The sequence below is a fragment of the Carettochelys insculpta genome, chromosome 18 (genome assembly GCF_033958435.1).
Source record: "Carettochelys insculpta isolate YL-2023 chromosome 18, ASM3395843v1, whole genome shotgun sequence".
NCBI lineage: Eukaryota > Metazoa > Chordata > Testudines > Carettochelyidae > Carettochelys > Carettochelys insculpta.
In genome coordinates, this window is record NC_134154.1 from 23886509 (window position 1) to 23912670 (window position 26162).

Consider the following 26162-nt stretch of genomic DNA (forward strand, 5'->3'; position numbering starts at 1 on the left):
CCTTTGTTCTCAATTTTCCCCTGTGCCCAAGATCCATCTCTCTTGGGGCCCCTGGTCGAAGTTGCCTCTAACGTACCACACCCGTTAACGAAGAAATCATAGAACATAGTCATAGAACACTAGAACTGGAAGGGGCCTCAAAAGATCATTAAGTCTAGTTCCCTGCCCTCTTGGCAGGACCAAGCACCATTTAGACCATCTTTGATAGGTGTCTGTCTAACCTGCTCTTAAATATCTCCAGCATTGGATATTCCACAACCTCCCTAGGCAACTTATTCCATTGTTTAGCCACCCTGACAGTTAGGAAGCTTTTCCTAATGTCTAATCTAGACCTCGCTTGGCACAATTTACGTCTATTGCTCCTTGTCCTATCCTTAGGGATCAAGGAGAACAATTTTTCTCCCTCCTCCTTGTACCCCTCTTTGAGGTACTTGAAAACTGCTATCATGTCCCCTCTGTCTCCTCTTTTCCAAACTAAACAAGCCCAGTTCTTTCAGTCTTCCTTCTTAGCTCATGTTCTCTAGACCTTTAATCGTTCTTGTTGCTCTTCTCTGGACCTTCTCCAATTTGTCCACATCTTTCTTGACATGTGGTGCCCAAAACTGGGCACAATACTGGTTCTGAGGCCTAATGAGTGCAGAGTAGAGCAGAAGAATGACTGACCTCTTGTGTCTTGCTCTCAAAACTCCTGTTAATGCATCCCAGAATCTTGTTTTGTTTGTTTGTTTGCAGCAGAGTTACACTGATGACTCATATTTAGCTTGTTCTCCACTGTGACCCCTAAGTCCCTTTCTGCAGTACTCCTTCCTAGACAGTTGCTTCCCATTCTATATGTGTGAAGCTGACTGTTCCTTCCTAAGTGGAGTACTTTGCATTTGTCCTTTAATATTAAACTTCACCCTGTTTACCTCAGACCATTGCTCCAGTTTGTCCAGATCCGTTTGAATTCTGACCCTATCCTTCAAAGCAGTTGCAACCCCTCCCAGCTTGGTGTCATCTGCGAACTTAATAAGCGTACTTTCTATGTCAATATTTCAATCATTGATGGAGATACGGAATAGAACTGGTCCCAAAACAGATCCCTGGGGAACCCCACTTGTTATGCACTTCCAGCATGACTGTGAACCATTAATAACTACTCTCTGAAAATGGCTATCCAGCCAGTTATGCACCTACCTTATAGTGGCCCCATCTGAGTTGTGTGTGCCTAGTTTATTGATAAGAAGATCATGCGAGAAATGCCTGAGCCCTGTTCCCCGATGCCTCTGCTTATGCCCCCACCACCACATGCTCTACTCTGGCTGAGGCGCTGGTGAAGGGGTCATGGCCAGCTTTATGCATGTTGGGTGTTTCTGTCAATTCTCTGCCACTTTTCCACGGCCAGACTTTGCACTCAGTGAGTGGCTTCAGGTGCCCAGCTCATAGCAGCAAATCCAGGGCTTTGTGGGGAGAGTGAAAGAGAGCCTCAATTCACCAGAACCTCAGGTGATGTTGGTGAAGGGTTTGGAAGATGGAAGGTGTTACACAGGCATGAGCTAATTATTAATGATAAAGCATCAGACATCACAAGAATCCAATTTCCCTCCGTGTTTCAGTCTGGGCTTCCAAAGTGGCCCCCAATTCTCCAAATGAGAGAGAGAGGGAGAGCGAATGCGTCTCTTCCTCAGCACGTGGAAGCCCGCCAGCGACTTGTGCTCATTCTTGTCGGGCTGCAAATGGCCAACTCCGCTCCCACAGGAACAGCTCATGTGGTTGTTGGATTTTTCCTTTCAGGTGTTTTAGGTTTTGGTTGGTTTTTCTCCCCCATCTTCTCACCCTTTCTGACTGAAATGACCTAGTGCGTGGAAGGCTTGGGAAAAATCCCCACAAAAGCTGTGTGGCTGGCACAGAACTTTCAGCGCTTTGATAATCTTGGGTATTTTTTGAGATGTGCTAACCTACCCCCAGGAGAAACGAACCATCTTCTGCCCTTTACCCCCGAGACTCTGTTGTCAGCAGCTTTGGTACTGAAATCTCATTAAGTCTATTGTGTTCACAAGAGCGCTGCTCTCGTCCGGCCGGGAATTATTCGCAGATAGTTGTGGTTTAGGCCATTCTTTTCTGAAACAAAATGTTTTAAGCCTCAGTTTGAACACAGGCGAAAGTGGTCGGTTTCACTAGTTCCCGTTGTGCAACTTGCTGTCTAGGCTGCAGGCTCTCTGGGCAGGGATTGCCTCTTGTTGGCCTTTCAGGGATGCTTTTGCTGTGGTGCACAGTAGGACTCACGGTGCGTATTTGGGGCCTACTTTTGTACCTATAGTGAGGATGGTGGTGATCTGTTGAGGTTGGGAAATGCATGTCTTGGGGGATTTTTAACTTCCCTTTAACCATACTGTTGTGAAGCAGACACCCACCAGATGAGGGCTTCACAACTCCCATAGACTTCAATGGGAGGTGGTAGCACACATCTGACAGCAGAGCTAGATTTGCAGAGGAGCTTTTGGGGTTTGTGCTCACCAATTTTGCTGTACATATCTGGCTGGCTGCCTCATGTGCTTACGCAGCCTCCTCTCCAGAGCATCTGAGTGCCCCTTGGTCTCTAATGCCAGTCTTCTCACAGCACCCCTGCACAGTGTGGCAGACCCATTGTACAGAGGGGCAGTTTGAGGGACAAGAACATGAAGTGACTTGCTCAGGATCACGCAGGGGAGACAGTGGTGTAGCAAGGAATTGAGCCTGGGTCTCCTCCCACATGATAAGTTAGCTCCCCAGCAGAGGCGGAAAAAGTACCCAAACAGTTACCTGAGCACTCCTGGGTACTTGAATACGCCAAAGATGTGACGTGACGTGTGTTGTGTGCACTTTTACTCAAGTTGTTTTCCAGAAGGAGACTTGGTACTTGTACTTAAGTACAAACACCCCCCCCCCCAAAAAAAAAGCAGCTGTTCTTTACTCAAGTAACTTTTTGGGTACTTTCCCCACCTCTGCTCCTCAGCTGCTGGGCTGACCTCTGCACGCTTGCAAAACTGTGCATGTGGAAACTCCTGCATTCTGGCCTTGTTCCCCCTTCTCTTAGGCAGGTGTAAATCAGGAGCAATTCTGCTGAAGCAAACAGACTAACCCTGGGGCAAAAGCAGAGAAAGGAGAGGCGAATGGGGCCCTTGCTTCCTTGCAAAGGTTGGAAGGGCTAATTCCAGAGCATATATCTAGGCTATGTTTACACTGCGGTTGGGTACACTAGCTCTACCCTCATTAAAAACAGTGAACGAAGCCCTGGGGCTCCAGGTACCCTTGGGCATCTCGTGTCCACGTGTCTTCCTTGGCATTGGTAGCCCTACTGGTTAGTGTGAGTGTGTCTGTCTGCCTAAGCTTCCAGGATGCCGCTAATTGCAGGGTAGGCTTACCCAGTGTGTGTCCTGTCTGTGTAACCCAGATCTTCCCAAACTCTGCCCATCCAGGCAGCCAGTGAAGCAGGGGGCGAATCCTCCTGAGAGTAAAATTCTACAATAGGCCCATCATCCGGTAATTAGATCAGGGACATGGGAGTCGTTCTACTCGTGCTTCGTGTCCTTTGGTGAACTCCTTGCCCTGTCTACGTGTCTTGGTTTCCTCATTCCATGTCTCCTAGTAGAACCTTATCTGCCTTGTTGCGGCCTGGGGCTTTGATGAATAAATGGAGGTATGTAAAGGCTGGAGAGGCACAGTGCTTTGAAAAGGCAAAGTCCCACTCTGAGTGGCCTTTTATACAAGGACTTTATGGATGCCTTTCACCTCTAAGAACAAAATTCCCCCTGGCAAGACCTCCCGATTTGAGCTTCCTTGTTCCGTTTGGTCCCCAACCCTCTGCAACTTACAGGAACAAATCCTGCTGCGGTTCTTAACAGGCTTGGTTGCTGGTCAGCCTGACAAGCCATCGAGGAGCTGAGGTGCTGTTCTGTCTGTGGCTGTTTTCTGATCTCTCCCTCTCCCTTGTCCTGACAGGAGCAAAAGTTTTGCCAGCGTTATGACCAGCTGATGGAAGCCTGGGAAAAGAAAGTGGAGCGCATTGAAAATAACCCGCGGCGCCGTGCCAAGGAGAGCAAAGTGCGGGAGTACTATGAGAAGCAGTTCCCAGAGATCCGGAAGCAGCGGGAACTGCAAGAACGCATGCAGAGGTTAGAGGAGAAGCGGTAGGAAGAGTCCGGGCAGCCTTTCTCCTTTGCCTGTTCGGGGGGGTTATGGTTTTACGTTGCTGGGCGTGGCTCCATGGTAAACAAACCCCTTTCCTCCTCCTCTTGCAATGGCATAATTGTTATGGGTACAAACTGCAGTGTCCTATGAACAAGTAACTCAGCTGCTTTCTTGCCAAGAGAGATCAGCATAGCTCATGCCTTCTACGGACGAGTAAGAATTTCAGGAATCCAGATAACCATTTTGCCTGTGTTATTAATTTCCTGGTTGGCCACAAGTGGGGTTAGATCCTTGCTCTAAACATCTGACTGTAATAGGGCGTACTTGGTCCCTTACCAGTAAGCTCCAATCAAGGTGAACAGACCCAGTCTAATGATTAAACACCTATCTAGGTACAAGCACAAAGGCCAAACCTTTGCAAAACTTGTAGAAACGATTGCAGAAGACCTGAAGGTGACTGAGGTCTCACACGCTCCATCCACATGATCAGCACTGTCCACCTCCACTCCCATACCCATAGCTCCTGTACCCCTCCTTAACTCACCTCATTGCTCTGAAGGGCAGGCAGGTCCAAGCAAGAGAAGCAGCCTCCACAGACAGTTGCCCCGGCCAAGAGAGGTCCCGACCTCAGTCCCTTTGGCACTGAAACCCAGCAGTTGCTAAGACCTCTTCGGCCATCAGCTCAGAACCCCCGCTGCTTAGCATGGTGCTGTTTCAATGGGAGCTTTGCTGCTGTTGACTGCAGTGCCAGCAGAGCTGGGCACTTGTAAAAGTCCCATCCTATAGCTTCTGTGGCTTTATTTTGTTATGTGAAAGGGCCGGAGCTCTCTCCAGGAGCTTAGATCCCATGTTTAGGTCTTTGCTTCTTAAAAAGGAGCGAGCGAGCGAGCGAGTGGGCTTTTTTAAATCCAATATTCACAGCCAGGATTCTCATGCTTTTTATAAAAGTCTGGAGAGTTTTCCTTGTCTGGGTTGAAACAGCTTCCTGCTGCCTTTGCAGCCCAGTCCCATCTGCATTGGCCAGGCTGCCCTGGAGCTGAGCAGCCACAGAAGGGAAAGAGCGACTCGACTCGTTTCTTGCAGTTTTCAGGTTGAATGAAACATAAAAGGATGGTGGGAAGAAAAAGTGGATCTTAAGTGACAGTATTCGAAGGGCTTCTCTCCACGGAGAGGCAGTGTGGCAAGCCAGCTTGCTGGGCCCTGTGTCAGCAGGTGGGCGCTGCTACTGCCCACTGGAAAATTCCCTAGCATGCTTTTGACATGCTGCTGCATAGCCCCCAGCAGGCTGTAGGTTTACGCCCAGGCTCGCTGTTTACTAGCTTTCCAGGTGGACATGGGGAAGGCCATGGGTTTGGCCACGTTTCTTCTCATTGTAGACCCTGGTCCTGCATATGTTCACTGCTGGGTGTGGTGCTCCCTGTTGTCAGTGGAACTGGTCACGGTGCAAAGCACTACACCCAGGAGTGAGCGTTGACAGGTTTGGCGCCTGTGCCTTTTATTTGTTTTTTTTTAACCCGGCACAGCCATGAAACGTGGCACTCTGGGGGCTGTGGACGCAGCACGCTGCAGCATAGGTGAGTTCTGGAGCTGAAGGGACAGCCTCCGAATGGGTCTGCAGTCAGGCCCAGGCAGGCTCTGTGTCCGGTTTCGACTGTGCTTCCTCGTGAATGCAAGGAGTCCTGGGCTATGTTCATGGTGTGGTGCCAAGGCAGGGCTTGCATTTCTCAGTGTTTTCACTGCCGTTTCCCAGCAGGGTAGGACAGAGGGGCAGCGGCCTCTCCATGTCTGCCGCACGCAGCGAACACGAGGTGTCAGAAATTATCGATGGGCTCTCGGAACAAGAGGTGAGACCAGGTCGCTGTTGCTACTTGCTTTTGTCCCCACCCGTCTCCTTCCCCCTGCTCTCTGAGGACCCCCGTGCAGTCCCAGCAGAGCTGGACAGTGGAGCTGGTGGCAAATTCAGTTACCGTCCGGCCGAGCTGCGTTTAATAAGCATTGTCTTGTGCAGAATGTGATTCCCTGATGGGATCCTGAGCAGTGTCTGTGTGAGCAAGTACATCCCATGGGTGCGCCATCAGTGCTGACCTCATCTCATTTCCCAGCCTCATCAGTGGCAAGCAGCCCTGAGGAATTAAAGCGATGGAATAGCTATCAGGGGGCAGGCAGGATCCCCAATACATTTTTCCATCCATGGGTGTAATGCATTTTGTTACGTGCACTGAGGGATGTGTAGATGTGCACCACCAATGGAAACACACGCTGCCGACTGTGAGCACTCTGCTATCGGCTGGAAGGCACCTGCATCTCTCATGGGCGGCCGCCCAAGCACTCGGCCTTCAGGGAACGCTGGTGGCAAAGCATTTCTCGCACTCTGGGGCGTCTCAGGTCATTAACTCCAGTTGGTCATGATTCCTACAGACAGGTTGCTCTTTTAAGCAGGGCAGTGAGGAATTTTAATGGGAGACAGGGTTTCCTGCAGGGGATGACTGTGGGTACCTCAGCCAGCCAGTCAGACTGAGTGTCTTTTCGTCTCAGGATGTCCCAGTGACCTTGGCTTCTCACAGATCTGGTTTCATGAGGGTTCCACTTGGCTGGCACTGCTCACAGTGTTCATGCTTAGGAAGAGACAGCACCTGCTGCCAGCACTAGCTGAGATGTTGGCTGCATGTACTTGCTGTGCCCTTGAGGGGGAGGGAGTTTGCTTTGACCGAATTAGAGGCTGAATCACGAGCTTCATTCCCAGAGGCAGACACAGCCCTGCACACTAGGCTTCTGTTCCTTTTTTGCCGAGGGGGCCCGATGGGCTTCCTGCCACTGATTTCCCCCAGGATCTAGAGCAGTCAGCATTTACATATTGCAAGTGACCTTGTAGCACAGGGTGGTCGCTCGTGCTTCATGGCAGAGAACATTTTTGCGGAGGAGAGAGACGGAGCAGAGCTGGTATGTGCGTTACGTCACCTCCATCAAGCTTCGGCTACGACTGTACCGAAACGGGGATGGCAGTGCTTCGATATAGACGCTCCCTACAGTGGCAGGAGGGGTTCTCCTGTTGCTGCATTTGCTCCCAGTCCCCAAGAGGCTATCGCCAGGCCACCAGCCTTGGCTACCACTAGGCCACCAATCATTCCATCAGCCGAGTGCATCTGCACCAGGGGTTAGATCCACTTTCCTGCCTCACACGGGGGTCTGAGTTTTTCATAGCCCCAAGCAAGGTGGCTGGTTGGCCTAATGTTTGAGTGCAGATTTCGCCTCAGCTAGATCCTTAACTGTTGCCTGAGAGCAGCAGCAAAGTGGTAAGAGATCTGGTTCAAAGCTGCTCGTTAGGAGCTCGTCCCTCGTGAGCTCCACTGGCGCTAATGATGTCGTTACACCTCATGCATTCGCCCATTAAATTTTGCTGGCCAGCCGCGTTTGTCCTGGCCAGCCCACTGGCGTAGTGAGAGCAGGCATTTACCTCTCATTAAGAGAACGTCCTTGAGAGCAATGAGCATTTTGAAAGACCTCAGATGCGTTCTCAGAGGCAGTGTGGTGGAGTTCCCAGGGGCGTGAATCCAAGATGAAGCAGCGTTGTACCTGTCAGAGGAGCCAGAGCGCTGTAACAAGAGCTCTTTGGACTGGCCCGAACTCCCATGGTAGGAAGCAGAGACTGTGGGCACATTTGATTGTGAGGCATCATGACCCTTGACAGAGTCGGAGGCTCGAGCTAGGTTTGCAATTCTCTGAACTCTTTTAAGTTCGTCAGTCTATTGACATCTGCTTACAAATCCAGATCAGAACAGGCCACCCCGCAGCTGGGTTCCTAGGTCCTCAGTCAATGAGGGCCAGATTCCAAGGCCCTCCCGCACGTGGGGATGGCATTTGACACCAGGAAAGCTCCACAGAAGCCATTAGGGACCACGCATGGATTTTGCTGCCATGAATAAATTAGAACGAGGGCATCAGCCTCTGCCCCAGTGTGTCTGACGGGAAGAGAAAAAGGGCCGTGGCTCAGCAAGAGGTGGTCACTCGTGTGGCACAGATGTGGAGCTGCTGTTTATTATCTGACACGGCAATAAGAAATGCTCATGGGGACGTGCCGTGAGTAGACGCGATAGCGTCTGGGTGAATGCCAGACGTAAACCCCACTGTAGTTTACCAGGAGGCAATTAGATGGATTTAATAGCAGATACGGAGTATAAGAATTGAGTTCTATGTGAAGAGATGGTTCCCTCACTGCCTGGCCAGTGCTTCGGAGATGCTGCCTGCTTGAGTTTCAAACCACACCGAGGGTGTTAGGAAAGTTTTCGTAGTATCACAAGTTTGCCAGGCAGTGAGATGGGCTCCAGACCCCTCTCTTCCACCGCCTGTTCCTTCAGCCCCCTGCCCCCCCCCCTTTGAAAATAACATGGACCAGGATATTAGCAAAATTAGGCCCACTCCTGGTTACAGCCAAATGCTGTGACTGCGATTAGAACCACTCTTGGTGTGATTTTTTTTTTTTTTTTTTACAGACCCCAGAACTAGCTGACAAGGGTCTACAGTCCCCCAGCGAGCCCTGGTTTTGCCTGGCTCTACCTGTGAACACCAGTTGGTTTCTTTGGGCCAAACTGTTTTACAAAGCATCTCAGGAACGTTTCATTCCCAAAGGGAAGATTAAACTGTTTCCCTGCTGAGGGAGGCTGCTTCCATCATGACTTAATTTAGAGTTACTCAAGTCACTAAAGCTGGCAAACGCTTCTTTTGAAAGCCTCCTGTCCCTCAGCCTCGAAAGAGCTGTACCCCCTGATTCCCCCCATGGGCACTGCAATGCTGACAGAAACTGTCCCCTTTGCTTTCTTTCCCAAAGAACCTGGAGAAGCAGATGCGCCAGCTGGCTGTCATCCCCCCCATGCTGTACGATGCCGATCAGCAGCGCATTAAATTCATCAACATGAACGGCCTGATGGATGACCCCATGAAGGTGTATAAGGACCGGCAGGTGATGAACATGTGGAGCGAACAGGAGAAGGAGACCTTTCGGGAGAAGTGAGTGGATGGAAAAGGGGCTTTACTGTAGCCAGTGGGAATCTGTTCCCGGGAATCGCGGTGTATGGGCTGGATAATGACTTTAGCGCGTGGCGCCGGCAGTGGGGGATAGTGGGAAGCAGTGGTAGTTTCTGTGCTGTCACCCTGGCTCCCGGTGCACGTGCTTGGGAAGCTGAATTCCTTGCGGCTGCTTGAATGGCTGCTGGGCTGTGAAACGCGACAGCTTAGTGAGTTACAGAGGCCTTTAAAAACACTCCAAAGGTGGGTCCGTCTGTGCCACGTATCTGGTAACGTGGAGGAGGCTGGGCCTAGAGGAAAGGGCCCAGGTGCGAGTTGGCATATGCTTAAGAGGAGCTGAGCTAACGGTTAGGTCAGTGGTGTCCAACAGAAATGTAAGGACCACCGCAACCCTCCCCCACCCCAGCTAGGCAACACTCCCCCGCCCCCGCCCCCCAACTGCTGGTGACTCACCGGAGCTGCTGCCCCGGAAGCCTTGCAAGCTGCACAGGGCTGCAGCTCTCAGGACCACAGGAGAAGCTGCTGGTGGCACATGCTTTGTGGGGCATGGAGCAGGTGGAATGTGCACCATGTGTGCCGCTCTAAGGAGCTGCATTTCACCACACTGCAGTGTCCACTTTGCCACATGTGGTGAACGGAAAGCGTATTGGACACCCCAGGGCTAGGTTTTGCCTGCGGAGCCATTGGGACAGCGGCACGGCATAAGAAAAGCAAAATACATACTTTCAACTAGACAAGGTCACTGGACTCACATGGTCCTGGGTCCCAGCATAACTCGCACCCGGCCTTGGTGCACAGCATAAGGCTGATCTCTGGCCCAAAAGTCTGACTGGTGGTTTGGGAGGAAGGGCAACAGTCTCAAAAAGCTCTCAGCAACTCAGGGGTTGGACCCACAACCCAACAGCAAGGTGACCAACTACGGTGTTTCTCGTGCACTTAAAATGGATACGTACGTACTTAACCTGAAATTACACTCTCCTTTGACTAACTAGCGATAGTGAGAAATCAGACTGGGTTGTAATGAGAAGTCCAGCATTGATGTCCCTGCGGTACAAGGAAGGTTATTTGGCTCTTCTGTAATCCATATCCAATGTGACGGTTGCAGGGCTGCCAAGTTTTCAATCCACGCCTGCACCTGCCTGGGAGTTCTGTAAATCTGCCCGTTTTGAACAGCAAAATTTTAACCTTGTGCTTCCCCCTTGTTCCCATTACAGAGGCTGGGCTAAGGAAAGGTCAGTGAAGTCTAACAATGCATTGCTTGTGCTGTTACCCAGCTAGATTTTGGCTATTGTCCTTTGAGCATTGTATGTTTTGCAGCCATCCAGGGAGACTCCTGGGACTGTCCTGATATCCCAGGGCTTTGGCATTCAGGCGTGTTGTCTGGTGCTGTCTGCTGGGATGGTCCCTCTTGTAGCAGTGCCAGCTGCCCCTGCCTGGACTTCTGCAAACACAGGCATATGAAGTGGTCTCTTTCTCCCTGTTGAAACTATTGGGAAGATCATCTTTCTTTTGTCCCAGATCTGTTTCTTAGGTCATGGGCCAGCCCTTATCTGATTCTAGTTCCCTATAGATAGTCTAATACATTGCCCTGGGGCACTTTACCCTAGAAAGGCAGCTGAGGTTATTTGCTGCTGTTTGCATTGTTTTCAAAGGCAGTTAGAAGACTGTTTGTTTGAAGTTTATCTCCTTGCTCTATCTGTAAGTATAGACCTCTCAAGGTTTCTGGGTGTGGTCCAGAAATGTGATCTTTTGGATGCTCATTTGTAATTCATGGCTCTCCAAACTGCACTTTTACTGAAAACCCCTTATCTGGAGGGTTCTTTGGAGACTTCCAGTCTGGACTGGTTTTCCCAGGGTGGGGAATAACTTTGACCTTCCTCATGGCTCTTCCACCTGCAACTGAAGCAAACAATTGCAAAAATGCGCCCTAAACCCCTTCTTAAAAACCCTTTATTATTAGTTTTAAGAAATATATGGTGTGTCTTCCAGGCCATCAGAACTGCAAGTGCTGCACCTGGCATGGGGCAAGGTTAATTACTGAAAGTAAAATGTGAGGGAAATGTGAGGCTCGCACCTGGTCACTGGCACAGAAAGCTTCCAGGCCTGCCTGTCACATCCTCCATGCATAGGGATTTCGTTTTTGTCACGGGGAGGTGGGAGGGGGGCCAGGTACAATACCGGTTATAGAGAGTGATAGAATTCGGCTTGACCTGACTCTCTCAACCCATGAAACCAAATGGGCCCCCTAATTCCGCAGTCGTTCATCCTTGGTTCATGCCGATAAAAATAAGTCGCTCTTGTCACTTGTGCTGAACACCAAGAAACTCGGGATCACTTAATCGGACTTCCTCTGAGCTCAAGGCAGGTTCCAGCTCGGTTCAGGTTGTTGTATTTTACGCAGACCTGTCCCACCTTTGGCCATGTGGCGCAATTAGCGAAGTAGAGGGTTATGTTGGGTTGAGTAGAGGGCCCCCGTTTGCCTTCACTGTGCTGTGCATTGTGCACGCACATAAGGGAAACACCAATTCCTGCCTTGAAAAACACAGCATGGAAGCTCAGCCTGGCCTGAAGTCTTTTTGAAAGCACATTCCCCATGGTGCCAGGCGCTCGTTACCTGAGCCAGCAGCCTTGCGAGTGCTGACTTTAAAGGCGTATTGTTGCTTGCGCGCGTGCGCTCTGCATGTTTATAAAACTGCAGTACAGCCAAGTTCCTGGATCAGCTGTTTGTGTATCCGGCGTGGTACACAACAGACAGCTGTCACCTCTGTGATGTGGTCCCACTTGGCTAGCTGGAGCGTCTCTGATTCTTTTGTCGCGTCTCCCTTTCTCCTTTAGTCACATTCCCCAGGTGTGGTGGTAAAGTGGTAGAGAGTCTCACGTTAGGACACTTGCCGTAACAGGCCACAGCCTGGTAACATTTAAAGGGGCCTTTAATGTAAGCTGTGGTGATCACAACGTACCCGACTGCATGGCAGGCAGGCAGGGGTGGCGTGCGGGGCTCCAGCACAGCATGGCATGGAGGGAGGGGCACCGAGGACACACCAGAGCCAGCACTGGGAAGCTTCAAGGAGAGACTTGTTTGGCGAGCCCCAGCTCTATCTGAAGTCAATGGCAAAACTGTCAATGACTTCAGTGGGGCCAGAATGGCGACCTCCCATTGGTCACCTCTTGCCTTTCTGAAGCTGAGTGGGTAAGACCACGGGGATCCAGGCAGAGGAGCACATGGGCCTTTTACTGGAAGGGGTAGAATGAGTGTGATGGTCTCTGGGGAGCGCACGTTCCATACCTGGCTCTCACTTCTCCATGGAGGTCTGACCAGCGACTGGGCCTGGCATTACATAGTGGTTTCCTGTGACGTCTCATTGAGACTGCCTTCAAAATGTCATTTGTTATCCTTTTGCAAACACCTCTTTCTCTCTTCTTGAAGAGAATCCCTTGCAATCTGCTGCCTCACCTTCCTTCAGCAGGGCTTGGGAGCGGCTGTTAAGAAATGGAGTAGGTCTTAGGCCTTCCTGTGGCATGTGATGCAGCCGATGGTGGAAGACCGCTCCATGGTGTTATTTCTTCTGCCTTCCCTGCCCCACTGTGCAAACCTGTGGAATAAAACCCAAAATACTTGGGGAGGCGAGAGATTTCCTCCACCCCCACGGACTCCCAGCCAACAAAGTTCTCTGTTTCTGGGAAGTTGCCTTATCAGGAAAATAACTGTTTTCTGGGAGCAATGAGTCACTCAGAAAGCACCATTCCAGCACCCTGCTGCCCTCTGACTCAGTGGGTCAAAGCTAGCTCTGCCAACTGGTGGAGTACATGGGTAGCTGAAAGGGCAGAGCTTGGGATCACAAAGGCAAACATGGAGAACCAACAGAGAGCTCCCTGGGCTTTCACTGTAACCCTCTCTCTCTTTCTCTCGTAGGTTCATGCAGCATCCAAAGAATTTTGGCATGATTGCTTCCTTTTTGGACAGGAAGGTAAGTTAGTTTGGTTGGCACCCAAGTGACTTGAAACACCATCTTTTATCTCAAGTGTTTCTCGAGTACCCCCTTCCCCAAAGTAGAACTCAAGGTAGATCTCTCAGCAGAGCTATTCCTCCTACTGAAAAACCTTCTTTCTAACCAGTGTGGCCACAGACCCTCTTTCCTAATGGAACCCGAGTCACTTCATAACCTCTGTGCTTATCATGGAATGGCAGCTACCTCTGGGGAGGTAGATAACAGTACATGACAGGCTGCACACTAGCCAAAGGAGGGAAAGTGCTGGCCAAAGACACTGGGACAAGTCCCTGCTTTCTGAGAAGTAAGATGGGCCGGGAGTGTCTGTGGAAGGCAGGCAGTGAGAGATTGACCGTCACTATGCGGCAAAGTTGGGGGTGGGGGCAGGTCTGCACCCTGGAATGGGCAGGGCCTTGAGTGGAATGGATGGGGCAAAGGGCATTCAGTCCTCAGTGCTCCCTGGAGCAGGGTGCAAGATTCCACAACCTCCCTAGGCAATTTATTCCAGTGGCTAATCGCCCTGACAGTTAGGACATTTTCCCTAATGTCCAACCTAAACCTCCCTTGCTGCAGTTTAAGCCCACAGCTTCTTGTTCTGTCCTCAGAATCTTATAGTAGTCTGGACTAACACACACATCTTTGGGAGCAGAAAGCTCTCCTCCCAACTAGAAATAGGGAAACAAATAAAAAGACCCTCTTTTATGACCCCTGACTCACCCAAGATCTTCCCAGTTCTTCCTGTCATTAAGCCAGATGTATTACACCGTGGCTGGTACGAGCCCTCTTCTCGCTCTTCCGTGTGATACAAACATCTCCAGGTTTTAGTTCTGCTTTTTTTAAAATGCAGGCTGCAATTCCAGGACTTGACCATGTCCGCACACCTGTTGGGGTGGCAGTCAGAGAGATACTCAACGTAATCAACTAAAAGATTATTTAAATGTGTTCTACAAATGTTGGTAGTGATTTCAGTCCTGGGAACAGGCGAGTGTGTGTACACAATCGGGGCTAGGGAAAGGGATCTAATTAACACATTAGAAAAACCAGACTCTTAAGCAGCTTTATTCTCTGCGTGAATACAACAGGTGTGCCGACAGGCAGCAGGCGGCCTACTCGTGCTGTCGACAGACCTCCCTCTGTCCGTACAGAGCTGCGTTCTGTACTAGAGCACTGTTGTATCTCACTCCCCCACACCTGTTCCTTAATGCAACTGGTCCATACGCTGTTGCTCCTGGTGTCTGCCGGCCCTGTCACTGGAATCCAGGCAGCAACTTCTGAATGCAGAAGGCTCAACCCCTAGTCATGAATGTGAAATGTGGTCAACCCAGTGGACTTACTGGGCGTAGGGAATGGTGGCTGACAGTTGCGTGGTGGGTTGTGTGTTGTGTAACTCTCCAGCTGAAGATGAGGGACGCATCTATTGGTTGCCATGGCTTGCTGGGGTCAGCCCTTCCATGCTGCCCAGCCCCAGCCATTGTGTCAAGAATAGCTTACCGTACCTGAAGTGCTGTGCAGTCATAGGCATGAATTTAGGTTCAATTATTCCTTAGATATGGACATTGCTGGTTTTCTCCTTTAATTGCCCATCCAGGCCTTGCTTGCAGGAACTCCCGAGTGATCAGTGTTAAGTTTGAGTGAGGTGCACTTAAAGGAAGGGGGTCCAGCTTATCACTTCACAGTTTGCTGAGCGTTGAGTTTGAGTGGCTTGCTGCCAGCGCCTTGGGCATGCATGGGGGCTCTGCCGACACCTTCCCACTTTCCTGTGGCTGGACAGTTCTCCTAAATCACTGGGCGCATGCTGAGCTCCCAAGGGAAAGCCTTGTTCTGGGCGGGTGTGGGACTGTTTTGTGCCCAGGAATCAAAGGAAGTCCAGCTGTATCAGAGTCTGGAAAGATGCAGGCGTGCACAAATGCACATTGCTGGAATCCTGCGCCCCAAAAGAATGCTACTGGCGCCAGTGCCGCGCTTGGTAACTTTCTGTGTCATTACAGACAGTGGCAGACTGTGTGCTCTATTACTACCTGACCAAGAAGAATGAGAACTACAAGAACCTTGTGAGGAGGAATTATCGGCGCCGCGGGAAGAATCAGGTAAGAGATGGAGACAGAATGCACAGAACCTTGAACCTTTCTCTCCTCCTCATCTCACAGCAGCAACTCTTTATATTCACCACCCAGAAGTGTCCGGCTAAGGAGACCTGCAATCTTCCCACTATTTTTTTCCCTTTATGTATGGAATAAATATTATGTGCACTGGGGCATGTGCACCACCATTAGAAACGCAGGCTGCCACCAGTGGGGGGTTTTCTAATCAGCTGGGTGGCATTTGAATCTCTCCTGGATGGCTGCACAAGCGCTCAGCTTACAGGCAGCACCTGGTGACATGTACCACATCTTCCCCCCTCTCCCCCAGGGAGTGGGTGGCCTGGCTGCTGGCTGCAGAGGCTTTTCCCAGCAAAACATTGATCTTGGGATTGAGAAGGTCTTCGGGGCCTTTTCACGCCCAGTATTTCAGTTGCTATCTGGCTCTGAGGCGGTGCCCTCTGGGAAGTGGTGATGTTTGTATATTCTCCCCTACAGCTTGTCAATAGGTTTTATAAAGAGTGACTGTTTTAAAAGGGAACGTCATGTTTGTGAAAGACCCGGATGCTGGACTACTCTGCATACACGATAGATCAAGTCTAGGTGGTAGAACAAATTTCCCCAAGCTGTTTGCCAAGGCACTGCACTTCCACACTCTAGGGACCACTAGCCTTACAGGCGAGAGCAACACTCAGTTTCCTTGGACCACTTAGATCTTTGCCTTCATCAGATTGTCAGCAAAGGTCGCCATTGTGCCTGTGGGTTTTGTGGTATGGATCCTTGAGATGCACCTGCTTGCTTCTTGGGGTCTAAGCTGAAACCACTGAAGTCATTTCGCAGAGAACCAAAAAGAACTGCCAGTGATGTATAGCCACTCTGCACAGTCAGCCCCAAGACTAGCTTTGAGCCAGTCACATTATCTTTGCAGTGGCGCTTTCCCAGCTGTCTCAAGGAACTGGATGTCCACGTCTCTTAAGCCATGCTGACCATCTTAGCCTAAATTCTTAATCCAGTGAATCCCAAGCCATTAGGAGCCACCCATCCATAGAAGAAGGAGGGTGAGCAATAAACACTCAGATGGAGGGAGACTCTATTTAGATAATGTGATGCTAGGTAGGCAAAAATGGCTCATGCTACGCTTTCTTGTCCAATCGCACTGCTGATGTGAGCAATTCGTCCTGGTCCCTTGCCATGTGCAGAGATTCTTATCAGAAGGGAGATAGCTTTGCCCCGATTTGATTGTCATCCGAGCAGCTCACACATGAGGAATGCCATAGGCTGGCCCAGTTTTCCTTTCTTTTTTCAGACTTGGAAATGGAAAAGCCCCATTAGATGGTCCATCTCCCTGCAAACACAGGATGACTCATTGCAGTACACTTCAGCAGTGTTTCTTAACCCTTAATTTTTTTTTTAATATAAAATACCTTTAAAAAACGTACTTACCCCCTGAACTTCTCTTGTGTACTCTTTGGGGTACACGTACCGCCGGTTGAAAAACATGGTCCTAAGGTAATCTGAGGTCTTGAAAAAAGTGCCATTCAACATTTCCAGGTTACTGCACCCTTTTCAGGAATGAGATTTGTTTTGCATACCACCAAGTTACACCTCACTTAAAAACTACTTGCTTATAAAAGCAGACAAAAATATCACAGAAGACTATGACTGAAAACTTGCTGACTTTCTACCATCTTATTGTCAAATAAATGAATTGGAATAGAAATATTGGGCTCACATTTCAGCATGCAGCATATGAAGCAGTAGAAACAAGTCACTCTCTGAGTGAACTTTGCAATTGTACTGAGTTTACTCTATTTTTATGTAGCCTACTGTAAAACTAGAAAAATAGCTAGATAAGTTGATCTACCCCGGTAGACCTCGGTATCTCTATGGATACAGATACCCCTGGTTTAGAAACACTGCTTTATAGTGTTGATTATGGTCTTTGTGTTAGATCACTGCAACTAGGACATGAGGCCACATTTGTTTCTTGTCGCTGTCGGAGGCATGCAGCCAATTCTGATTTCAGTGTTGAGTTGAGCAAGTCACAGGCATGGGGAGTGAAGGGTAAATGACCACCCTCATAGATGTGCAGCTGGGTGCTGACATACCTGCATATACTTCACTGAGTTTCTTTTATTTGCATTTCGGTTTATAAATCATATTGGGTTACAAACCATCCCAGGGTGCGTGCTCCCAATTAATGACCAGGCCTACGCGCTGCTCTCCAGAAGCTGGGTTCTGTCATTTTGGAGAATTGGAAATGGCAAGTGTTTGGAAGGTGAGACTATTCGTTTCAAGTAAGAGCATCGGACAGGATGTTTTGAAGGAGCCTGGGAAATCAAGTCTTTAGTCCATCGGTTGTTCGTACCAAGCACCCAGGAGCATGCTAGGGGCTTCACAGAAAAAGGAAAGATGTATGGCTGGATCGTCCATTGGTTGGTGTAGTTCCATTGATTTCAGTGTGTAGGTGGATTGTTGTCCATTGCCACTGGTGTTGCACCAGTTAACACCATCTGAGGATTTGTTTTGGCTCCGTATGCTGGAGAGATGCAATTGACCAGTGAGCTCTTGCAAATGCATCTGCCTGGGCACACCCTTACTTCCAGTTTGGCTCAGCAGGGCTTCAGGGGCATGCCTGAGTAAATCCCTCAGCGGGATCCAGCGCTGCCTTCAGACATAGCACAGTGGGTGAGGGCCCTCCACAGACAGAGGAAAAACAGGGAAAGGGTCGAGGAAGGACAGAGATAACAGTAGGAAGATCAGGGAGTTACTCTGGGTCTGTGCGGACAGCCCCTTGTGGCCCCATGGGTGCCTGTGCGGCTCAGTAGAGGTGTGGCATGGCACACCAAGAGTGGGAGACGAGAAGGGGATTTGTGGCGCTTTGGTTGTGGTTTCTGGCTGGAGGAGACAGGCATGCTAGCACGTTAAATATGGAGCGTAGCCGCAGTACGAGCCACGTTGGAGACCCTGGGCATGTATCCGGGATGGCTTACCCCACATGCCCCCTGATTCTGTCTCTCCTCCAGCTAGGAGTCACCCTGTGTATGGACCTAGCATGAGAGAGACTAGCTGGGTGGTAGAGTGGTCAACGGGCAGTGGGATAGGAGACCAGGGCTGAGAAGGAAGCTGTGCGCAGCTGTAGCAAGACTTGTCCAACTGCCATTGAAGTCCAGGAGGAGCTGGGCACCTTGTTCCCTTTGGCTCTATTCAGATTCCTGTCCTTAAACTTGATTCAAACACTTTGTTTCCTGGTTTTCACCCTTCACGTGGCAGCTGGGCCAGGCTGTTGGAGGTGCTGGAGGGGGAGCAGGCTGGGAAGGTAGCAAGACCTTCTCAGGGAAGGATTCTCAGCCCTTGTGCTCACCCCATCCCTGGCTGTGAAGGCCTCCATCTCAGCAGCCTTCTAAGCCCAGTGCTGAGCAGATCTGCTTTCCCTGGGGTCAGCAGCCTGGTATGGGAGGGGTCAGAGACGGTCACGCTTGTGCCTGTGCTTTGAGCTGTGGTTGGCTGCGTATGATTCTTTCAGAGGAAGTTTGTTTCTCTGTTGTTGCTGTACCGAGAAGCCCTGGTCATGGGCCAGGATCTGTAGTGCTAGGTGCTGTACAAATACAAACCAAAAGGCAGTTTTCTTGCTACAAAGTGCTTACAGCTGAAGTCTCGGACAAGAGACAACAGGTAGCTAGAGGTGCAGGTGGAGGTGGGGGAGCACCAGGGAACAACGAAACAATAGAGGATGGGTATGAGGATTTGGGGTCTCAGCTTATCAGGTTTGCAAGAACGTGCAGCTATCTGAGCAAGACAGAACCTTTGTAACTGAGTCTGCATTCTACCCTGTTAACCATCGGGGATACGGGTAACGCACTGAACTTACCAGTGTAAATGGAAGAGAGTTAAACATGAGAAGCTGAGATTCGATAGCTTAAAATCAAAAGAGATGTAATTCTTTTTGGAGTAGAACAAGCAGCTCAATTCTGCTAGAAATCGCATTTCACTGAAGGCTTTCATGGCTCTGTTTATCTTTTTGAGATGGAAGAAATGGTGGCTCTCTTGGCATTGCGGAACGAGGGGTGCTCCAGGAGGGTTGAAGACAATGCTGATGCTGAGATGAAATGAATTGTTCTGATGTCAAAGACTTTCATTCTGGTCTAATTCTTAGAACATGACTGCTAAAAAGTCCCATCATGACTTGGCTGATTGTCCTCTGACAAAGCATATTCCTCCTAAAGCTGCTGCTTCCTGTTGAAAGATCTCTCACTGAGACTGGGAACTTCATGGGCTCTACTGCGAAATCATGAGAAAATCAAGGTTGGTTCTCTAGTTCGGAATGCGTGCTCCATGATGGATATGTTTTCTAAACTAGAATGAGGGAACGGAGAGCCAATCTGATTCACTATCATTCATTCTCAGCCCTCACCAACGCGCTAACATGGTCTCTAAATAACAACATTAAATTCAGTTTAAAAAAAATCACTCTCCAGTTCCCTGTGGCCTTTCAGCATTGGATCATTTAACCATTTAAGGACAATTCATAATTTTGAAGTTTTAGTCTTACTGTTGTAACCCAGGATAGAGTCAAATGTTTATTACATACTATTCTTTTGTCTGGTGTATCAGGTGTTCTTCAAGCCAGTAACAAGATCAGCTAATACACAGAAGCTAGAGTTAATTGGGGATTTTAACCTCCCTGATACCTCTTGGAGGACTATTACATAATATGCAAATGCATTTTCTGTCCTGCAATTTCGTAGCGTGATTCGAGAGGTGGGGGAACGTCATCCATTCTGCATCTGGTTTTGACCAACAGTGAGGAATTAGTTGCAACTGCGAAGGGGCTCTGGAGCTGGGAGGAACTGATTGTGATCTGACAGAATTCAAGATCCTAAGAAAAAGGATACATGACAACTGCACACTGAGGACACTGAACTTCAAAAAGGCAGACTTCAGCCAACTCGGAGAAGTAGCATAAGAACGTAAGAATGGCCATACTGGGTCAGACCAAAGGTCCATCCAGCCCAGCATCCCATCTGCCGACGATGGCCAATGCCAGGTGCCCCAGAGAAGGAGAACAGAAGACAATGATCAAGTGATTTATCTCCTGCCATCCATCTCCTGCCCTTGTTATGAAGGCTAGGGCACCATACTTTATCCCTGGCTAATAGCCATTTATGGACCTAACCTGCAAAAATTTATCAAGCTCTTTTTTAAACCCTAATAGAGTCCTGGCCTTCACAGCCTCCTTGGGCAAGGAGTTCCACAGGTTGACTGTGCGCTGTGTGAAGAAAAATTTCCTTTTATTAGTTTTGAACCTACTACCCATCAATTTCATTTGGTGTCCCCTAGTTCTTGTATTATGGGAAAAGGTAAATAATTTTTCTATATTCACTTTCTCCACACCATTCATGATTTTATATACCTCTATCATATCGCCCCTCAATCGCCTCTTTTCCAGACTGAAAAGTCCCAGTCTCTCTAGCCTCTCCCCATATGGGACCCATTCCAAGCCCCTAATCATCTTAGTCGCCCTTTTCTGAACCTTTTCTAATGCCAATATATTGTATATTGTGAGATCGTTTTGAAGTTCTTCACTGTCTATTTTGGTCTTAACTATCTTGAGGAGTTTAGTGTCATCTGCAAACTTTGCCACCTCACAATTTATCCTTTTCTCCAGATCATTTATGAATACAATGAATAGGATTGATCCTAGGACTGGCCCTTGGGGAACACATTAGTTACCCTTTTCCATTCTGAAAATTTACCATTTATTCCTACCCTGTTTTCTGCCTTTTTAACCAGTTCTCAATCCATGAAAGGATCTTCCCTCTTATCCCATGACAACTTAATTTACTTAAGAGTCTTTGGTGAAGGACCTTGTCAAAGGCTTTCTGGAAATCAAAGTACACTATATCTGCCGGATCCCCTTTAACCACATGTTTGTTTACTCTTTCAAAGAACTCTAGTAAGACATGATTTCCCTTTACAGAAACCATCCTGACTTTTGCCCAACAAATTGTGTTCTTCTATGTGTCTGACAGTTTTATTCTTGACTGTGGGTTCAGCTAATTTGCTTGGTACTGACGTTAGATTTACTGGTCTGTAGTTGCCAGGATCGCCTCGAGAGCCCTTTTTAAATATTGCCGTTACATTAGGTATCTTCAAGTCATTGGATACAGAAGCTGATTTGTAGGATAGGTTACAAACCACAGTTAACAGTTCTGCAATTTCACTTGTTACTATTAAGTTTATCAGTCATTTCCAAAACCACCTCTAATGACACCTCAATCTTGGACAATTCCTCAGATTTGTCACCTACAAAGGACGGCTTAGGTTTGGGAATCTCCCCAACATCCTCAGTCATGAAAACCAAAGCAAAGAATTCATTAAGTTTCTCCACAATTAATTTTTCACCTTTGACTGCCCCTTTTATATCTCGATCATCTGGTTGTTTAGCAGGCTTCCTGCTTCTGATGTACTTAAAAACCATTTTGGTATTGCTTTTTGAGTTTTTGGCTAGCTGTTCTTCAAACTCCTTTTTGGCTTTTCTTATCGCATTTTTACATTTAATTTGACAGTGTTTATGCTCCTTTCTATTTTCCTCACTAGGATTGGACTTCCACTTTTTAAAAGATGCCCTTTTATCTCTCACCGCTTCTTTTACACGATTATTAAGCCATAGTAGCTCTTTGTTGGGTCTTTTACTGTGTGTTTTAATTTGGGGTATACATTTCAATTGAGCCTCTATTATGGTGTCTTTGAAAAGTTTCCATGCAGCTTGGAGGGATTTTACTTTAGTCATTGTACCGTTTTAATTTCTTTTTAACTAACCTTCTCATTTTTGCATAGTTCCCCTTTCTGAAATTAAATGCCATAGTGTTGGACTTTTGAGATGTTCTTCCCACCACAGGAATACTAGATGTTGTTATATTATGGTCCCTACTTCCAAGCCGTCCTGTTACAGTTACCTCTTGGACCAGATCCTGCACTCCACTCAGAACTAAATCAAGAATTGCCTCCCCCCTTGTGGGTTCCTGTACTAGCTGCTCCAAGAAACAATCATTTAAGGTATCAAGAAATTTTATCCGTGCATCTCATCCTGAGGTGACATGTACCCAGTCAACATGGGGAGAATTGAAATCCCCTACTATTACTGAGTTTTTTATTTTGATTGCCTCCCTAATCTCCCATAGCATTTCATTGTCACTCTCATTGTCCTGGTCAGGTGGTCAATTGTATATCCCCACTGCTATATTCTTACTAGAGCATGGAATTTCTATCCATAGAGATTCTATGGAACCTTTTGATTCATTAAAGATTTTTACCTCATTTGATTCTACATTCTGTTTTGCATATAGTGCCACTCCCCCACCTGCACGATGTGTTCTGTCCTTCTGTTTTATTTTACATCCTGGTATGATTGATTGTCCTCATTCCACCATTGATTGTCCTCATTCCACCAAGTTTCTGTGATTTCTATTATATCAATATCCTCTTCTAACACAAGGCACTCTAGTTTACCCATCTTATTATTTAGATTTCTAGCATTTGTGTATAAGCACTTTAATAGCTTGTCATTAATTATTTGTCTACCCTTTCCTGATTCTTTTTCATGAGATTTTTTTCTCTTCTGATCCAGCCATGCTTTATCCTCTCCCACCTTCTCCTCCTGATTAAAACCAAGAACATTTCTATCAGTAGACTCTCCTCTAAGAGAAATTTCTGTCCAATCCACATGCTCCTCTGCACCAATTGGATTTTCCCCATTTCCTAGTTTAAGAACTGCTCTATGACCTCTTTAATGGTAAGTGCCAGCAGTCTGGTTCCAGTTTGGTTTAGGCGGAGTCCATCCTTCCTGTATAGGCTCCACCCATCCCCAAAGTTTCCCCAGTTCCTAATAAATCTGCACCCCTCCTCCCTACACCATTGTCTCATCCATGCATTGAGACTTTATTTCTGCTTGCCTCCCTGGCCATGTGCGTGGAACAGGGAGCATTTCTGAGAATGCCACCGCAGAGGTCCTGGATTTCAGTCTCTTTCCTAGCAGCCTAAATTTAGCCTCCAGGATGCCTCTCCCACCCTTCCCTATGTCATTGGTACCAACATATACCATGACCACCAGCTCCTCCCCAGCACTACACATAAGTCTATCTAGATGCCTTGAGAGATCTGCAACTTTTGCACCAGGCAGGCAGGTCACCATATGGTTCTCCTGGTCATTGCAAACCCAACTATCTACATTTCCAATGATCAAATTGCCCCTTACTAATACTTGAATTTTCCTATTGAGTGGAGTTCCCTTCCCCAGGGAGGCATCCTCAGTGCAAGAGGATACCACATCATCATCTGGAAGGAGGGTCCCAACTATGGGATGGTTTTCCTCTGCTTCCATTAACTGCTCCCCTTCCCCAAGCCTTTCATCCTCCCTAACGGCGCAGGGGTTTGTCTGACTGGAGGTGAGACAATTCTGTAGTGTCCCAGAAATCCTCATCGACACACCTCTCTGCCTCCATGAGCTCCTGCAGCTCAGCCGCCCTGGTTTCCAAAGCCCTCACTCAGCGTCTGAGGGCCAGGAGCCCCTTGCACCGAATACTCACATAGGCCACCTGACCATGGGGCACGTAATCATACATGCAGCATTAGATGCAATAAACAGTCTGCTGCTCAGCTTCTGCCTCTGTTTTCTATGGATAATAGGTTATACATGGGGTTATTTAAATGTGGTACTTTGGGGTACAGTTTAGTATAAAAGTTTTAGAGAATGTCAAAAGGAGCTAGCTCCCCTCTCAAAACTCCCCTCCTGTTTGCAATCACCCTGTTCACAAGCTCCTCTGGTCACTTACTAGCAGGCTTTATAAGCTCTGGCCTTCCTTATTGGTAGCCCTGCCCCCTGGCGACAGCTCTACCACTGAGCAGAGGGTTGTAGATTTCAAATCCTAACTGCCAGCCTCAGCACACAGTCTTTCAAACAAACAGCTCAGCCCATGGATCGCCAGATACACAAAGAGACAAACACAAGCCCAGTACCCAGTAACAAGCCCAAAAGCAAAAACACACACACACACACACACACACACACACACACACACACACACACACACACACACACACACACACACACACTCTCTCTCTCTCTCTCTCTCTCTCTCTCTCTCTCTCTCTCTCTCTCTCTCTCTCTCCAGACAGCCTCTTACCCCAGGGTCCTGTTATTTGCTCCATCTTCACCCAGCGAACACCCCTCTCAAAACTCCCTCCCGTTTGCAGTCGCCCTGTTCTCCAGACAACCTGTGCAGCTGCACAAGGAACTTTTTAGGTATCTAAAAACCATACAGGAAACAGAAGGAGCATGCCACCAAGGGTGTCCACATGGGAAAAGCGAGTGCCTATAAGAACAAAGTCATGAAGTTCGAGGCATAGAATGAGATACAGCTGGCAAGGAATGGTAGAGATGACGAGAAGGGATTCTACAAATAGGTTAGACAAAAGAACAACATTTGGGGTGGGGTGGCCTCTGCTCTGGGTAGAAGGTGTACTGGTAATGGAAGTATGCTGGCAGAGATGCTTCACTCCTCCTTTATCTCAGGCTTGGTCTGCACTAGACTTTACAGTCAACTGCAGATATGTAATTCTAGCTATGGCAATTGTGCAGCTAGAATTGATGTATCAGCGGCCGACTGTAAGGTCTGTCCTCACTGAGAGAGATCGATGGGAGCATTTTTCCCATTGACCTCCCTTACTCCTTGCAATAGCAGGAATACGAGGGGTTGGCTGCCAACTCCAGAGAAATCGATTTTGTGTGTCTTTACCAGATGTGCAAAATTGAACTCTGGAATATCGACCCTGTACAGGTATAGTACAAGGTCCCTGTCTTGGTAAGTAGGGACAGATCGATCTCCAGGTAAGTATAGACAAGTCCTCAGTCTTCACGTAAAGAATAACGTGACCAGATGACTCTCAAAATTCTCATAGACAATAAAGGGGAAGGGATGCAAATCAGGCTAAGTCAAGAACATGTCAGAGATCTTCTGACTAATCAGAATGAATTCAAGTCAGCAGGGCCTGATACTGTTCACCCAAGGGTGCTGAAGGAATTACCTAAAGAAATCACAGAGTCACTGGAAACTATCTTTGCAAACCCATGGATGACAGCAGAGGTCCCAGAAGCCTGGAGAAGGACTAACATAGCACCCATCTTCAAAAAGTTGGGGAAGGAGGAGCTGCAGGCCTATAGACCAGGCAGCCTGACCATCTTCCCTAAAGAGCTACTGGAGGAAAGTGTAAAACATTGTTTGCAGATAGCTGGAGGATGAAGGGGTGATCACTAGGAGGCAGCATGGATTAACCAAGAACAAATCATGCCAAGTCAGCTTGATTTCCTTCTTTGACAAGATAATTGGTTTAATAGTTAGGGGGGAATACAGTGGCCATGATAAACCTGGATTTCAGTAAGGCTTTTGACACAGTCCCTCATAACACTCTGATAAGCAAGGAGAAATGCAGGCTCGGTGGCTCTACCATTAAATGGCTGGGTAATGGATTAAACAACTGCAAACACAGAGTGACTGTTAAGTGGGGTTCCACAAGGATCTGTTCTGGATCCAACGTTGTTTAACATTTTTATTATTTGCCTGTATGTAGGAATGTAGAGCATACTGCTCAGATTCGCAGATGACACAAAGCTGCAAGGACGGTTGCCAGCACCTTGGAGGACATAGTGCTAAAATTCAAAGGGATCTTAAATTGAAGAAATGGCCTAGAGACAGCAAAATGAAATGACACCAAGATAAATTTTAGGCGCTGCGCTCCATGAAGAAAAACCCAGCGCTCCAAGAGGAAAGGCCAAGAGTGGAGGATGACTGGCTTGGCAGCAGCACTGCTGTGAAGGGTCTGGGATTGGTCGTGGATCACAGCCTCAGGGCGAGTCACAATGGGA

The 26162-nt window shown here is 48.3% G+C and overlaps 1 protein-coding gene across 12 annotated transcripts in view; it reads left to right on the forward strand.

The window, feature by feature from the left end:
* NCOR2 (nuclear receptor corepressor 2) overlaps positions 1–26162 on the forward strand; it is a 446369-nt gene that overhangs the window by 289520 nt on the left and 130687 nt on the right. For 10 of the 12 annotated variants that reach the window (XM_075012373.1, XM_075012370.1, XM_075012374.1 and 7 more), the window contains exons 10-14: positions 3961–4148; positions 5903–5993; positions 8975–9153; positions 13085–13139; positions 15149–15247. In XM_075012373.1, the coding sequence (XP_074868474.1) occupies positions 3961–4148; positions 5903–5993; positions 8975–9153; positions 13085–13139; positions 15149–15247 (612 nt within the window). Of the gene's footprint in view, positions 1–3960; positions 4149–5899; positions 5994–8974; positions 9154–13084; positions 13140–15148; positions 15248–26162 lie in introns of all 12 variants that reach the window. The other 2 variants (XM_075012376.1, XM_075012377.1) reach the window with 2 other exon arrangements.